We start from the raw sequence: 14,358 nt of genomic DNA, 5'->3' as shown, positions 1-14,358 counted from the left end.
TTGATGCTTAACCATACCATTTTTGCATTCATTTGGTCTGGCTGAGCTACTCTGGAGTAACCATGACCAGAACAGAGGCCTTGACCATGGCAGGTGTGCAGATGCACGGCAGCCCAATGCAAGCAGAGAGGCTGCAGTTACTGTAGTTCAAGATAGGCCAGTTCTGCCACCCCTATTCCTAACAAGCAGTAACTACTTGGGGAGAGTGAGAAGGGCAGAGTCTGGCTGACTTACATATTTTTCATAAAAGTAACCAAATAATATTACAATATAATATGAACCCTCAAAACACAGAACTTGTTAGCAGTAGGAGCTAAATATTATCCTTTCAGTGAAACATGCCAAAGTACAGGTAACCACAGAAGTTCATACACTGTAGGTAATACCTATCTATTTGGAAATTCCTCTCTACATTTTAAATTGTGGACTTACATTTGAAGTTAAAGAAGCACGTGTTAGCTGGATTTCCAGTACTATCATTTTTTCCAGTATAAAGTTCAGGTTACTTTTACTCTTCTTGTGTCTTTTACTTCATTCTAACTGAACTTTTGTCTAAGCAGTTGATAAAGATTAAAAATATTAATACAAATCTATATTGCCAGAAGTATCCTATTTTTATTATGCCATTGTTGCTGCTGCTCTGATTTGAGCCCTGCGAGGATTCTTGGCCTTTCATGTTTTCTCAACAGAGAAGTTACACTAAATTTTGGCCATGAAAATCAATGGAAGAACAAAAATTCTTCAATATAAAACAAACTCCTAAACTAGCATCTTAGTTTCCCAAAGCATTCCCTAGTTTCCCAAAGGTCCCAATCCTGCAAGAACTACATTTCAGCTCAAACTCTGTGGGAGTTGCAGGCACTCAACAGAATTAAGTTGTTAATACATGAGAAGATGCACAATTCAAATAAAACATTCCTGCCTATACAAGCCTTTTCTTGCTATTCCTTTAACCATCCCTTCCACCTAAATCATGGTGCTATGAGGGCCCTGGTAACAGGGTTGCACCAAATGCCAGCTCTCTTTCACCTCACCTACTTGCTGTAACTTCAAGTGGGAGCTAACTCAGTATTTTCACTAAGTTTTTCAAATCTGACTAGATGTGGACATTACTTCCATTAACATCACCGTTGTATAACTGGGCATGCTGGGAGGTTGGAAAACATGCAAATACTAGTTTTATTTTAATATAAATGGGCTAAATCCTCGCTCATTGAAGTAAAGAGCGAAACTCCCACTGGGACTCGGTGAAGGCAGGGAAAATTTCAAATGTAACTCATTTACTTTTCAGGGTGCAAGTCTGGCCCTCCGCATCTTTTGCATGTGTGGGTGCTGTGAAACCCGTACGTTTCAGTACACAGCAGGCAAAAGAGGGATGGATACTCAAGGGCTGCATAACCTTTTATAAAGTGTAAATGGTGACAGCTAACACATTCACTTTGGTACCTGCTGCTCATGCAAACAGCTAGAATATTTAATCTGCTCGAGCCACAGCTCTTTACTTCTCATCCCAGACAAACGAAAGCTAAGCAGATCCACAGGAAAAAGTTCCCTGGTGTGGGCTGCCCAGGACTCTGCAGCACCGCACAGTCTGGGATGAGCAGGAACATCAGGTGACCCTCAGTACCCACGCCTGCCTCCGCTGCATCGGGACGCTCTCCATTGCTGTGAACAGGAATGATACCAGCCTCTCTGGGTAGTGATAAATTAGCTTTCTGCTTAAAAGAAACTGCCCACGCTGCTTGGGCAGTTGGTTGGTATGCTGATTCGCTAAACTAGTAAAACTTTTCTATTGCTGAGAATGATAATACGGAAAAAACCAGCTTATCTTACATTCTTCCTCTATTTGCTTTTCCTGCAGCCCATCCTTCTGTCCTCCAGTGGGTAAACTACACCAATTTTGCCCAGTCCCAGAATGCAACACTGCTGCAATTATACTACTGTACACCACCAGTACAGCTCACACCACCACTCACTCTGGCACAAAGACATTGCGGGGAGTTATAGGCAGACTATAACTGCTTATAATTCTCTACAAGCACATATGTGATTGGGAAGTTGCATCCAGTTCTCTCTATCCATATTTTTGTTATCACACTTAAAATGTTGAATGAATGATGCTCCTGTTTATTCTTACATTTGTTTAAGCTGTACCCAACGTATTTTTCCTGGCTGTTCACTTAAAGAAACTGAACACATCAAGAACGATTTGTTAAAAAGCTATTTTGAAAGGAAAACAGCCACCAAAGCCCTTATAACCACACCAAGTAGGAAGGCCTGTGTAATAGTTTTTGCTGGTGAGCCCGAGCCGTTGACAGATGAAAGGCAGAACCGAAGAAGAATTTCCAGTAAGTTTTTTGTTACTGCAGCTGGTTAAGAGCAGGGACAGAGAGGAGGTGACCTGCTGACATGTCTGCTGGGAAGAGCACGGTTCTGCAGCCACATTCCCAAAAAAGGGGGGAGGGAGCCCTTGTCTACGGGCTATGGAGAGGGAACCCGTACCTGGGAAGGAGACAGCAATACACCTGCTGCACAGCAAATGCTCACCCTGCGGAATTAAGCTTGGCAAAAACTTTAAAATAATAAGAAAACCAGTAACTGTTGGACTCTGATGAGGTACTGAAAGCTGAACCTGGCCTTTTTATGTGACTGCAAGAGATTCACTCTTAAATACAATACTATGGTCATGGGTTTGATTCTGGTCCCAGTGAAGTCAAGGCCAAAACATCCTTTGCTTTAATTGAAAGCAGAAGCAGGCCCCCACTTTAACGCACACATCTGCAAACAGAATATAACTGGATGTGAACAGAAGAGGTAATATGTTTGGAACTGCTTACAAATCCATGTGTGACTTTTTTTCCCCTCTGTAAGATTAAAAAGTGATCATTGAATTTTTTTCCTCATTCAACAGCAGTGTGAAGTACTACTGGCCCAAATTCAACCCTCACTCCCTCCCAGACAACCCCAGCACAAGCAGAGGACCCAATTTCTCTATTGTCATCTACTGGTTCCCATGGAGTTCCACTAGCCAAATTTGTCCGTGAAATTGTATGTAAGTTTTGCAACGGCAGAATTTAGGCAGTGGTCTCCTGGAAGGCACACCACATTCCCCAAATGCCAAAGCTTCAGCCTTTGGTGTCAATTGTACTGGTACAACTTGTTGGCATAACACAGTATGACACCAAAGAGGTTAAAAAGAGTCCCTGGTTTTCATTGTCTGCTTTCTCAAGAGAGAGATTTGCTGCTGCAAAAGCTTCTACCAGATCTAAACGGATTACCTGCAGCACTGGCAGCATCTGCACTCCATTAGGAGAGAGGCGTAACGGGAGCCTGCCTTTTGGACTGGGATTCCTTCAGCGTTTCAGCTTTACGGTGCAAATCTCAGTTTCCAATGCTTGCCAACTGATCCCTTCCGAGTCTGACCAAGAGTAACGGTGCAAATGCTGCATAACAGCTTCCCAGCATCCACGTGCAGGACTCCTTTCAGGTTTTGCTTTATGTGGTCCTCAGCAGATAAAAAAGCAATTTTAGCCTTTAAACGCACACCATACTGCAGTAGAGTGAAATCAACACATTACAGGTGAACTTCGGAACACCTCTGCTCAGCCTATCTGTCCTGGTGCCCAGGTCTGATAGGCAGGCAGTCGTCACAGTGACTGCATCAATCGTGCAGGACTGCAATCGTGCACACATGTGAAGCTAATAGCCATCCTGCCTGGCAGAGTTTCAAGTGAGAGCAGATCAGGCAAAAACAAAACACAAACCCCTCTACAATGTTTACAGGTGTCATTTCTTTTTTAAGCATCAAAAGATTGAAGTACATGCTAATCACAGCAGATGAAGTGAAGGAGTAGGCAGTTTGGTGGACAGATGATGGAGACATGAGTTTATAACTCTAGAGTTTAATTCCAGCTCTGCAGCTTCTCCCAGCTATCAAATTGGGTTAGGAGAGCCACCAACCTGGTGTAACTCTGTATCAATGGAGTTATATCAGGGATGAGAGTGATTGACAATACTTATCTGGTTCAGTCACCAGATTGGGCATTTAATGTCAGCACAGCACAAGGATACAAGCTGATGTGTTGCAAGGACTAGGTATACTCATCAATTCATTACATTTCATGTAACAGAGAAACTTGGCGAAGTCAATGTGGCTAGCAGCAGCATGGGGCACGACCTGTGTCAGCTGCAGCCTGGCATCCTCCACACCATCTTGTTACTCTGTGCTCAAGAGATCTAGCCTCCCTTATGCTTTCACAGATGAATCCTGTGTTTGCATGCCTGCGTATTATTTCTATTTAAATATGCACTTTGTTCTTAAAGATTTTATTAACCCATGAATAGATTCATTCTGATTTCAGTTATACAGGTACAAATTTGGAGTAACTCCTTCAAAACCAGTGGAGTCTCTTTGGGAAGGCCATCTGACCAGGAAAGGTACATGCACGCACCTGGTAAGTGCATGATGCCTTGTCTTCATTTGCCTGTTGGTTTTACACCTTCAGATGTTTTTGAGACTGAGTACTGTGGATACCCAGCAGAAGCATCTTAACTACAATGTTCAGGTTCTTGTAACTCCTCTCCACACATCACAGAGGTCAACAGAGTTACACTAGGGATTATTTTGGCCAGGTTTATTATTAGGGCAGTTTTCTAAAAGAATAGTGCTTATTTGTTTCCATTTAAGCTTATGGAAAAACTCTCATTGACTTCACTGAAAGAGAAACTTGGCTCAATGTACCAATATCCAAACCACTTCCATTTATTTCAGTGAAAGTAGGCAAGGAATTAATAAAGTCCAATGTATTTTTAAATCTTAGATTTCATAAATGATCACAAGCATGTAGGTCACAATATATACACAGAACGACACCTACAACAACCACCAGTGGGATCATTAAAATAATTAAGTTAGGCCTAGAGACAAATTAATTTCATAACATGTTCCTTACAAAACAGATACCCCTTTGCTTCATAATCTAGGGAGTCTGTTTTATAAACTTCCTAAGTAGTTCATGAAATATCCCCCTAAGCAGACCAGGTCTACTATGCCATTGCAGGGTCTTTATAAATCAGAAGTTTATAAATCAAAAGACAAACACCAGTGACGTGTATTCAAAGACCAAATATGAAGAGGTAACACCTCATCTACTCCAGTGGTGCGGTGGTTAGCTGTGACTAATTAGCACACGAAGAAGTAATCAATAAAGGAGATTCCCCTTTGCTTTAAGTATAAAGTGGCTACAACTGTGCAGGTGCAGTACTTTATATCATGCTCATCAGCAGGAAAACACTAGCAGTGCATAAAAGGAGGAGACAGGTTGCTTCCACAGCAGCCTATGGGAGTGGTTTCTCAAAATATGCTGCTAATGCTTTTTATGTTACTGCCCTGAAAATGACTGCTGAAAAAATACTTAAATTGTGCTGCTGGCACCAAAGTGCCCTGTCAGGTGAGTGGCAAGCAAAAGAAGCAATGAAAGAAATGACAAAGTACTTGACCAGCTAACCTCAGAAACTGCTATAGAGTGCTAAAAAAAAAAAAAAAGTTGAATTTTTGGTTTCCTTGTCTGCTGGATTATCTTTGTGAGTTTTAATAAACCAGACTAGTTTTCAACCCATTGTAAGCAGCAACAGTGGGAATTACTAATGTGCCAAGTGTAACCTGGCTACAGTCATGTTATCATTGCAGAAGAAAGGAAGAGCAGAAAAAGAAACAAGGTCAGCTGAGTTTTGCACTGAAGGTACTGGAGATGCTGTTCAACATTCATCTTCTGGACTCCTCAGAGGCCATAAGTGATATCCCTCCTGACCACTGCCAGGCTGCACGAGCTGCACAGAGAAGCCTGTTCTTCCTTTTGACTAGCTGAGCCAAATAAGATAGTGTCTGGATAGGAATGTGCAATTTTCTCAAATTCAGGTTTTCTGAGCAGCCTATGCCAGGCATAGCAACACAGCCATAATTTTATTTCTTTAAGTCAGACAAGTATGATTTGCTATCTTCTCTTCTCCATGACTAGCTTGGTCTGCCCCTTCCTAGATGCCGTAATACCCATTTATGCCTAGAACTCCATACAACCCAGGCTGTAAATGTATACAGAGAAACAGTAATTTCCAAAAAAGCGTTCATCAGAGACTAGCTAGGCAATATTTTCTTGTACATTTCATCAAATATTCTAAGTAAACACACAAATAATTCATTCATCAACAGGGCCCAATAGCAGCACCCAATTACAGTAAGATTTGTACTCCCAAAGGGTGAACTGCTTTCCTCTCCAGAGCCTGTGGGCAGTCCCCAGGCAGCGGCTGTGCTGGGCAATGCAGCGGTTATCAAGTCCAGTAAAGAGTAAACACCTTTATCACAGCAAACAGCTCAGCTCTGTTGTGCCTCCCTACATGCCAGTTAGTATGAGATCCTGGAGAGGTGGACACAGACAGGTCTGAAGAATCTGTTTCCATATAAATTCCTTCCCTCCTGCCTCCCCAAGTCACTGGAGTGAGGGGTTAGGGCAGTTATTCTGCTTTACCACCAAAGCTACTGTTCCAGCTGTGCAGCAGCAGCCCTGGGTAACGCGGGGAAACCTGCTATCGTGGTGTACATCAATGGGCTCTGCCAGACCCTGAATCCAGGATTTTTTCCCATTAGTGAAAGCTAGAGACAGGTTATCTAACATCATCATTCCCAGCTGTAATTAAATCCCTGTTACAGATTATTTTTATTTTCCATAGAGGCCAAGCCATGTGCCCCTCCTCTGGCACAGGTCATGCACTGGTGGTCAAAGACCCGGGACTGGTGCAACTCCTGCTGTAGGTGCTCCAGCCAGTCTGTCTGCAAGACAAAACGGTTCCTCACCTGCACCCACTGCGCTCTACCCTACATGTTGCCCGGGAGCTGTGCTGGATGTGTCCTAGCAGCAACGCGAATCTGCCCATAGGAACTACTGCTTCACACCTTTCCCACAGCTTACCGAAGTGCTACATGGCCTTGTGTGACCTCAGCCACGCAGCACCCGTACAAAACAGCAATACTTGGCTTTGCAGATAGGGAAAGACTGGTTCATTTTACACTATCTGATTCAGTAACCTGGGAATAAGAGTTCTTTCACTTGCTCCAGCTCCAACTCCAGTAAGTGCAACACCCACAGGCTCGTATGCAGGCTGGGGGGAGAATGAGGATGGGAAGGGGAAAGGCCCTTTTTTTAAGGATTTTTTTCCTTATGTGTTCTGCTGGTCAAAATTCCCCTGGAAACCAAGGAGAGATTTGCCCAGTCAACAACCAAATAAGAAAAACTCACAAGATTTATCTCTAAATTGCAGGTGCACGAAATGAAACCAAAAATGATTTTTATCTCCATGAAAATTCTTATGTTAATTCAGAAAAAGCACTGAATATAACCAAAACCTCTGGTTTTCTGCTCTTTTACTTGTTCTCATCTGCAGCATACACCTGATCGCCTTGAACAATGGCAGAGCCCTGGCAGGCTCACCCCTCTCTGCAGAGCTGCCATGCTGGTGTGCAGTGTCGTTATGTGTGCGCAGTGCTCATGCACCCTGTCCATAACCTGCATCTCTGAGCATTTGTAATGTGCAGGAAAAACACTTGCTCCTGCCTCTTCAGGTGTTGTGCTTTAAAGTCTGTGTACAGTTTAAGTTCATAATACCTATTAAAATTAATGAGCTTTGCGCTGCAGCTCACACGCAGGTGCATTTTGTAGCGCTTTGCCTGAATGTGGGCTGCTGGCTCCGACCCAGAAACTCTTTGCCTTTTGGGCAACAGTTCATAGCCCCAGAGTGTCAGAGCCTGGTGTCACCGCACAGACAGGGCACTCAACAACTGACCTCAGTGGGAAGAGTCATACCTTACAAAGGGTGAAATGTGCCATGGCAGCACGCTTGGCTACATCCTTCACTGTGCTTAAAAGAGTCATTTAGCAGGTGTGCAGGGATGAGAGAGGGATTGAAGGCACCATACAGATGTGGTGTGGATGAGCAGCATGGAACAGCAGTGGTGTGGAGAGGTTTGAGAGACACCGAAGTCAGGATGGACACTACTGATGCCACAGTGGTGCAGGACTGCTGTGGCACGGGGCTGGCAGGAGGCTGTGCTGGCTCAGGAGAGCTGACACTGCTTCTGCTCCAGACCGGGATCCTGCCCTCGAATGTGCTGTGCTTTCGCAGCCACCACCACCAACCTCTGGTTATGAACAAATCTCGTCTTCACTCCACTTAACCTGTCCGGAGTACAGGCTTTGTTTAAGGACTGATTTACACCCTAACTCCCAGCATGGGGGTAAGCGACAAAATTTGCTAATTGGATGTTGTTTTCATGCAATAACATCAATAATACACAGATTTGATGGAAAATTAGCACGTAAGTTATTATAAGAGTGACACTGGATTGATCCTACATGCGCAAGGTATGTTAGATGTTCTCAGGTATGCTAAGCCTGGAGAATTATATATCCTAAACATATCCGAACTAAGAATTTCCCTGCTCCCTCCCAAGAAATGCAGAGCAGGACCCAGTACAGAGCCCTTAGTGTAAAGGATGATGTGGAAAATCTGTCTTGTAGATCTCAGTAGCAGGTGTGTTTGAGCTTATGAAATCACTGTATCTGGCTATATGGTGTCAGCAATCATGTTCTGTCAGGGACAATAGAGGGGTCCTAAAATTTGGAGAAGAGCGTTCCCCTGAACTCAGTCCAGCCTGGCGTGACTGCAGAAAAGGGTGGAGAAGCGGAAGATCTCAGGTGTCAGTGCTGAGCTCCAGCAACCAGAGGTGGAGGTGCTGGAGGAAAAGGTTAAATTAAAAAATTAAAACCCACAGATATCTGCAGAGTAGCTAGAATCAGAAGGTCATGCTTGATAGGAGAGCTTGTGTGAGGACAGGTCTATACAAGAATGACAGTTTGTTTTGACAAGAAACGTTCAGAGAAGACACGTGCTTTTGGGGACTCCTTTGTAAATCACAAAAAAAGTCCATGGGTTCAGAGGAAAGTGAGGCAGGGATATGCCTGGAAAACTCTTACTATGTCTTGTAACAGCTAAGGTCACATCATTTTGACTGTTTCTGAAACAGTTAATAAAGCCTGTGCTGGTTTTCTTTGGAGGACAGAGCCTCCGGAGAAAGGAGTGGTAAAGCCCAGGTGCCCCAAGAGCTGAGATCAGCACGTGCACTATGTTAGCACTGGCTCAGCATGCCTTGGGCCGGGGGGCAAAAAACCTCCATTTTCCTGAAGAGGAAAGGCTGGGAGCAGAGAGGTCCCAAACATGGTGCGCTACAAACTGTCAGGGGGAGGATCCCTGGGGTCTGTGCACCCACACCATTCCCACCTAGACATCGCTGCTTCAATTAACATTATTCCTGCTCGCTTTTGTCACGTGACTAATGCCACCGAAAGCATGAGCTTTTATAAATACATTTCAAACAAAAGAACATACCTATCTTTAACAGAGGGTTATACAACAAATACTAATTAACCAAGAATATAAGGTAAATATATTTGCTTTTTATAGCACAACAACTCTCAAAGAGCTCACAGCAAGTCTCTCTCAATAGAGTTAAAAACGCTATTCAGGGCTGCGAAAAGGACGGGCTTCTTATAAAAAATCTTCTGCTTTCTAACAGAAATTCAAAGCAATATCAAAATTTCCAATGAAATCGAGAAGCTGGGGCTTGCTGTAGTATACAGGGATTTGGAACTTCTCTTCCACTTGAAGTCAATGAGATGTCTGCCACTGAGTTCAGTGGGAGTAAGACTGGAGGATCTAGCAGTGTCTTTGGGTATTCCTGACTGCATGTTAGGAGCTTGGACTTTTGGTGTGGGTAATGTAAGAATTGTCTCACTCACTTGGATAAATACAATTTGCAACCCACTTTATAGATGTGCTAGAGCTTTTGCAGCCTTTACAATCTGTCATATAAATCCATATTCAAGTGTCAATGTGTGAAGGGGCTGCTTTAGAGGTCCTCTAGGTGAAAACATGAATGAAACTTCTAGAGGAAATGCTCTCAAAGATGAATAATTTGCCTATTTAACCAGTTACTTTAGAAATAAGATGTTGATGGTAAAAGTCACTAGACTGAATTCAACAGGGTTTTTTTCTTTCTACCTGTAACTCACAACTACCAGAGTTGGGAGTTTTGGTGGGAGAACTTGCTGAAAATAAACTATTGAAATTGAGCCTCAGATCCAGGTAAGACAACATCAGCCTCCTTGTACCTCCAAAGCTTGTTAACTTTAATGGCAATTTTGGGTATGCACAGAAAGCAGCCTCAAGTAGCTATAGGAAGAGGGATTAATAATATTATTTCTGAGATAATTTCTGTGACCACCATCATTATGCTGTTGTTGATCACAACTTCTATGTTTCTCATTTTCCTTGCCTTTCACCCTCTGAAAGGCCAGCTTGCTTTCTTGTATGGTGTTTCATTCAAAAAGCCAGCTGGAAAGCTGTGTAAGAGTAGTACATAAGGGGAGTGTGAGTGGTTTAGAAACCATCTTTGACAGTGGCTGTTGAACCCTCTTCTCCTTTGTCACACCAGTTGTGTGCTGCTCAAGTTTTCTCCTTTTTAGATGAGAGAATTTATGAAGCCCATAAGAATTTACTGGAAAGAAGGCATCTACCCCCTTTAATGCCTAATCTGGCACCCTTTACTTATGCAAATTTAATCAATGGACAAATGCTCTTCTCACAGCAGCTGCACTAATACAAACAACATCAAAGACTCAAAGTTGCTCTGAAACAACTCTGGGATCACTGAAATACAAGATTTGGCCTTCGACTTCGCATCACCAGCCATTCACTCACATGAGTAAAACTTCCAGAATCGGGTCCTTTCTCTCCCCGAGTTAGAGCCAACCACATAACTTGGGAACAGCCAAGCAGAGCCAGCTGAGTGGGCTGAGCACAGTCAATCCTAACAAATTACAGTAAGAAATGTATCACGCTGCCTGCTGTCAGGTGTAATTTATATCATACCAGAGGGGTGACTGGAGAGCAGGTATAGGCAGGAACTGGTCATACCTATACTTGCTCCTGCTGGGCCTGATCTGGCAAGCTGCTGGGAGCTCTTCCCTCCCATTGAAGTTAACATGAACCGAGTTTGTTCAGGATCTAACAGGATTGGGCCTCCTCAAAATACTATGGAAGGATAAACACGATTTGATGATTTATTTTTTTCTGTTTTCCAATAGCGTGAGATGTCTCTCTGTATGCATACCCTGACTGTATTTATACACGTGCTCACAATCTATATGTGTCCTTATACATACATGTACAGTATATACTACAAGCTAAAAGCCTACTTAGGATTTTGGAACACAGAGAAAGACATAAGAGATCGTAACACAAATAAACAGGAAGTTTATTCCCACAGCTTTCAATTTTAGTGAGTGCAAACTATTTTATGTGACTGGAGCTAAGATTTAGCAAAGCATTTCAGCATATGCTTACATCTTTTGCTGAAATACAGTCTACAAATTTGTTTGATTTCTTAGATATGAAGCTTTTAAACTCACACTCAAACCAAGAGTTTAATATGCTGTCCGAAATAATCCAGAAAGCTCTGCATGTGAATGAGTATGGCCATGCCTCTGTATGTGGCCATGCATGTTATCTCTGAGCATAAGCTAACAGTGCTCTGGCATTATTTCCAGATGTCTTGCTCAGAAAAGCTATCTCCTTCCTCCTGCACCTGTGAGAGACCTGGGATTCCTCTCCCAGCCAGACCACTGTGAAGACAGCCTGTGCCTTACGGAAGATACACACCAGGGCAGTGAAGCACCATCAGGAGCTCCAACCATACCCACTGAAATAACTGCAAGTACTTTGCCTGAACCAGGAATGAGAGCAGGCCAGACTCAATGGGGTGTATCCAACCAAGTCTACTATGCAGCACTGCAGAAAAACAAATAAAAATATTTAAAAATAATGAAAAAATAATAAATTAAGGTGTACCCTTCATCCAGCTTCATAATATATGTAGCAATATGTCCCACTTGGGATGCTGGTGAAGGGTTATCTTTTGCTATAAAAATATATGTGATTTACAGATCTCATCCTGTAAGCTCTTACTCCAGTGAGAGCTGGAGTCTGAGCAGCTGAAAAAGCATTCAAGCCTTATGAGATAACACAGCAATACAAACGAAAGACAGTACACAGCAAAACATCAGGCAGCACGTGAGCTCTGGTCAGCCACAGTTTTGTACTTCCAGTTTAAACAAAGTACAAAATCTGAAGAAATACACTTTTGTTATTTATCAAACAGGAAAAAAAAAGGTTTTCGATCAGTACTCTATTCTCTTTAAATAAAATCTGTGAATTTATGTATATTCTCCCAAAGCTTCCATAACTGAAGCTTTTATTAAGTAAGTCTGATATGGGACATATTTTAAAAATAGTGTCAGCAGTGATATTTTAAAATGTGGAAACAGACGTGCTACTCTATTACAACTGCTGAATCTTCGCTGTATTTTTTTCATACTACGAAGCATTTGTCTGCTTCTCTGTTATAAATCTCTCCCCACTGAACAGATTTCTTCTCTATGATTAAAGTAGTACCACTCAGACATCATTAAACAGACGCTATCCAGAAAGAAAAATCATATTGTTTTGGCCTGACCATAAACTATAGGTATTTTAATAATTGTTTCTTTTCCATAGAGAATTTTAGCAGCTCCCTTTCCTTGGAATGAAATCACAGCCACATGCTTTATGACATCAGAGGCGTTTCAAGGTGTCTCCATAAATGCCATTTATTGCTCGGGAACCTGCCAAATCTGTGCAAAAATCTCTAGTTCTTTTAAAGGAAAAATCTTCAAATGAAACTAGAGCTTTACAATGGTTGTCATACCAAAAAAATAAATCTATCCCTTATGGAAATACTGGTCACGCAGGTAGCAAAACCTCTGGCAACAAAACCTGCTGACCTGGGCTCTGGTTTGCTTTTGAGTCAATAGTGCCTCCTTTAACCAGTCCGCTGGGCACCCTGACACTGCACATCCGCACCTTCTCTTGGTTACATATGAGGCACCCTTCTGAAAAATAAGCACTCTGAATGACAAAAAGCTGAATTGGTTTAGTGATCATAACTGTAAATCAAAATCAGGTATGTCTTAACATACTGCTCCAACGAATGTGCTTTAACCCTTAACACAGCGGTCCCTTCCACACTACCATCGTAGGCCTGATGCTGCCCAGGATTCCCCATCCTTCACGGTGCCCAGTACCCTGCTGGACTGGGAGCCAGGCAAATCATAAAGAGGCTCTATGTCACATACACAAATATACTCTCATGCCACATCTATTCATAATCTGGCATATCTGGAGTCTACTCTGAGATAATACTGGCCAGATCTAAATAAATCTTGCCAGACATGTCACCAACCTGTCCAGCACAAACCAGCTACCTTTAAGCATGCAAAGATTCAATCCAGTCTGCAGCTGCAAGCAGACAGAGCAGGTCAGCCGGCCACTGCCCAAAAGAAATGACTGCTGACACTGAGGCACGCAGCTACCACTGAGGTTAGGATTTTGGCTGGCCAACAGAAGCATCCATGAGTCCCAGCGTAACAGAGCTGTTCTGTTTTCTTAAGGAAGAAAAAAAGGATTTTTTTTCCCTAAATCTGAAAGAAGTTGCTTGGTACAGTTGGAAATAATCCAGGGCAGCACACCAACAGGTGCTTCAAACTTCGGCAGAGTGCAGAAGACGTTGAGAGAGAAAATTAATAGACTCTCTAAATAATACATAAATTTTACAGGCTTTTTTTTCTGTAGAACCCCAGTGAAGTTACTGTATAAATCGGAAACTGAATTATTCATAACTGGTGAATATATAATAAATCGTATTTCGCATTGAAATATTCCTCACAGGTACATGCCTCTTTCCATGCAATGAACAGAAATGGGCAGCGAGCCTGAAAACACCAAGGTCTTACCTGGAGTCTGGGTACTTTGTCAAGGTAGCCAGGCTGCTGGTGTACATGTGTCCTCCTACATCGATGTGCACGGGAGCGTTCGACTTGGTGAGTTGAGCTGGGAGAGGAATTCCTTGAGCAGCCAGAGGAGAAACCGGGGACCGTGTTAGAGACAGACGGGACATGCTTCTTCCCTCCTGCAAAGGGAAGGCAAAAAAGAACAGTTTCTCTTAAATGTAGCAGTGTGTTACCTTTCTTTCCAGTGTGATCACAGATCTAATCAGATCATTTTTGCATCTGCCTGATCACATATTCAGCTAACAAATTATTGCCACCACTGTAATTAAGTGTATTTGCATCATTTTCTTCAAAGTACCAGAGGGAAAGAGAAAGATGCTTATTAGCAATAAGAAATCAAGAAAAAAAAATTTCAAGGTGTCAG

At 42.7% G+C, this 14,358-nt stretch overlaps 1 protein-coding gene across 1 annotated transcript in view; it reads right to left on the bottom strand.

The window, feature by feature from the left end:
• Positions 1 to 14,111, bottom strand: part of KCTD15 (potassium channel tetramerization domain containing 15) — a 40,953-nt gene extending 26,842 nt beyond the window's left edge. The window contains exon 1 of the mRNA XM_009282837.1: positions 13,938 to 14,111. Within this exon, the coding sequence (XP_009281112.1) occupies positions 13,938 to 14,101 (164 nt within the window). The 5' untranslated portion in view covers positions 14,102 to 14,111. The remainder of the gene's footprint in view (positions 1 to 13,937) is intronic.
• Between the last annotated feature and the right edge of the window lie 247 nt (positions 14,112 to 14,358).

The sequence above is a fragment of the Aptenodytes forsteri genome, unplaced genomic scaffold (assembly GCF_000699145.1).
Source record: "Aptenodytes forsteri isolate BGI_AS27 unplaced genomic scaffold, ASM69914v1 Scaffold70, whole genome shotgun sequence".
NCBI classification, from domain to species: domain Eukaryota; kingdom Metazoa; phylum Chordata; class Aves; order Sphenisciformes; family Spheniscidae; genus Aptenodytes; species Aptenodytes forsteri.
Note: the sequence above shows the minus strand (reverse complement) of the source record. Positions and strands in the feature narration are given on the sequence as shown.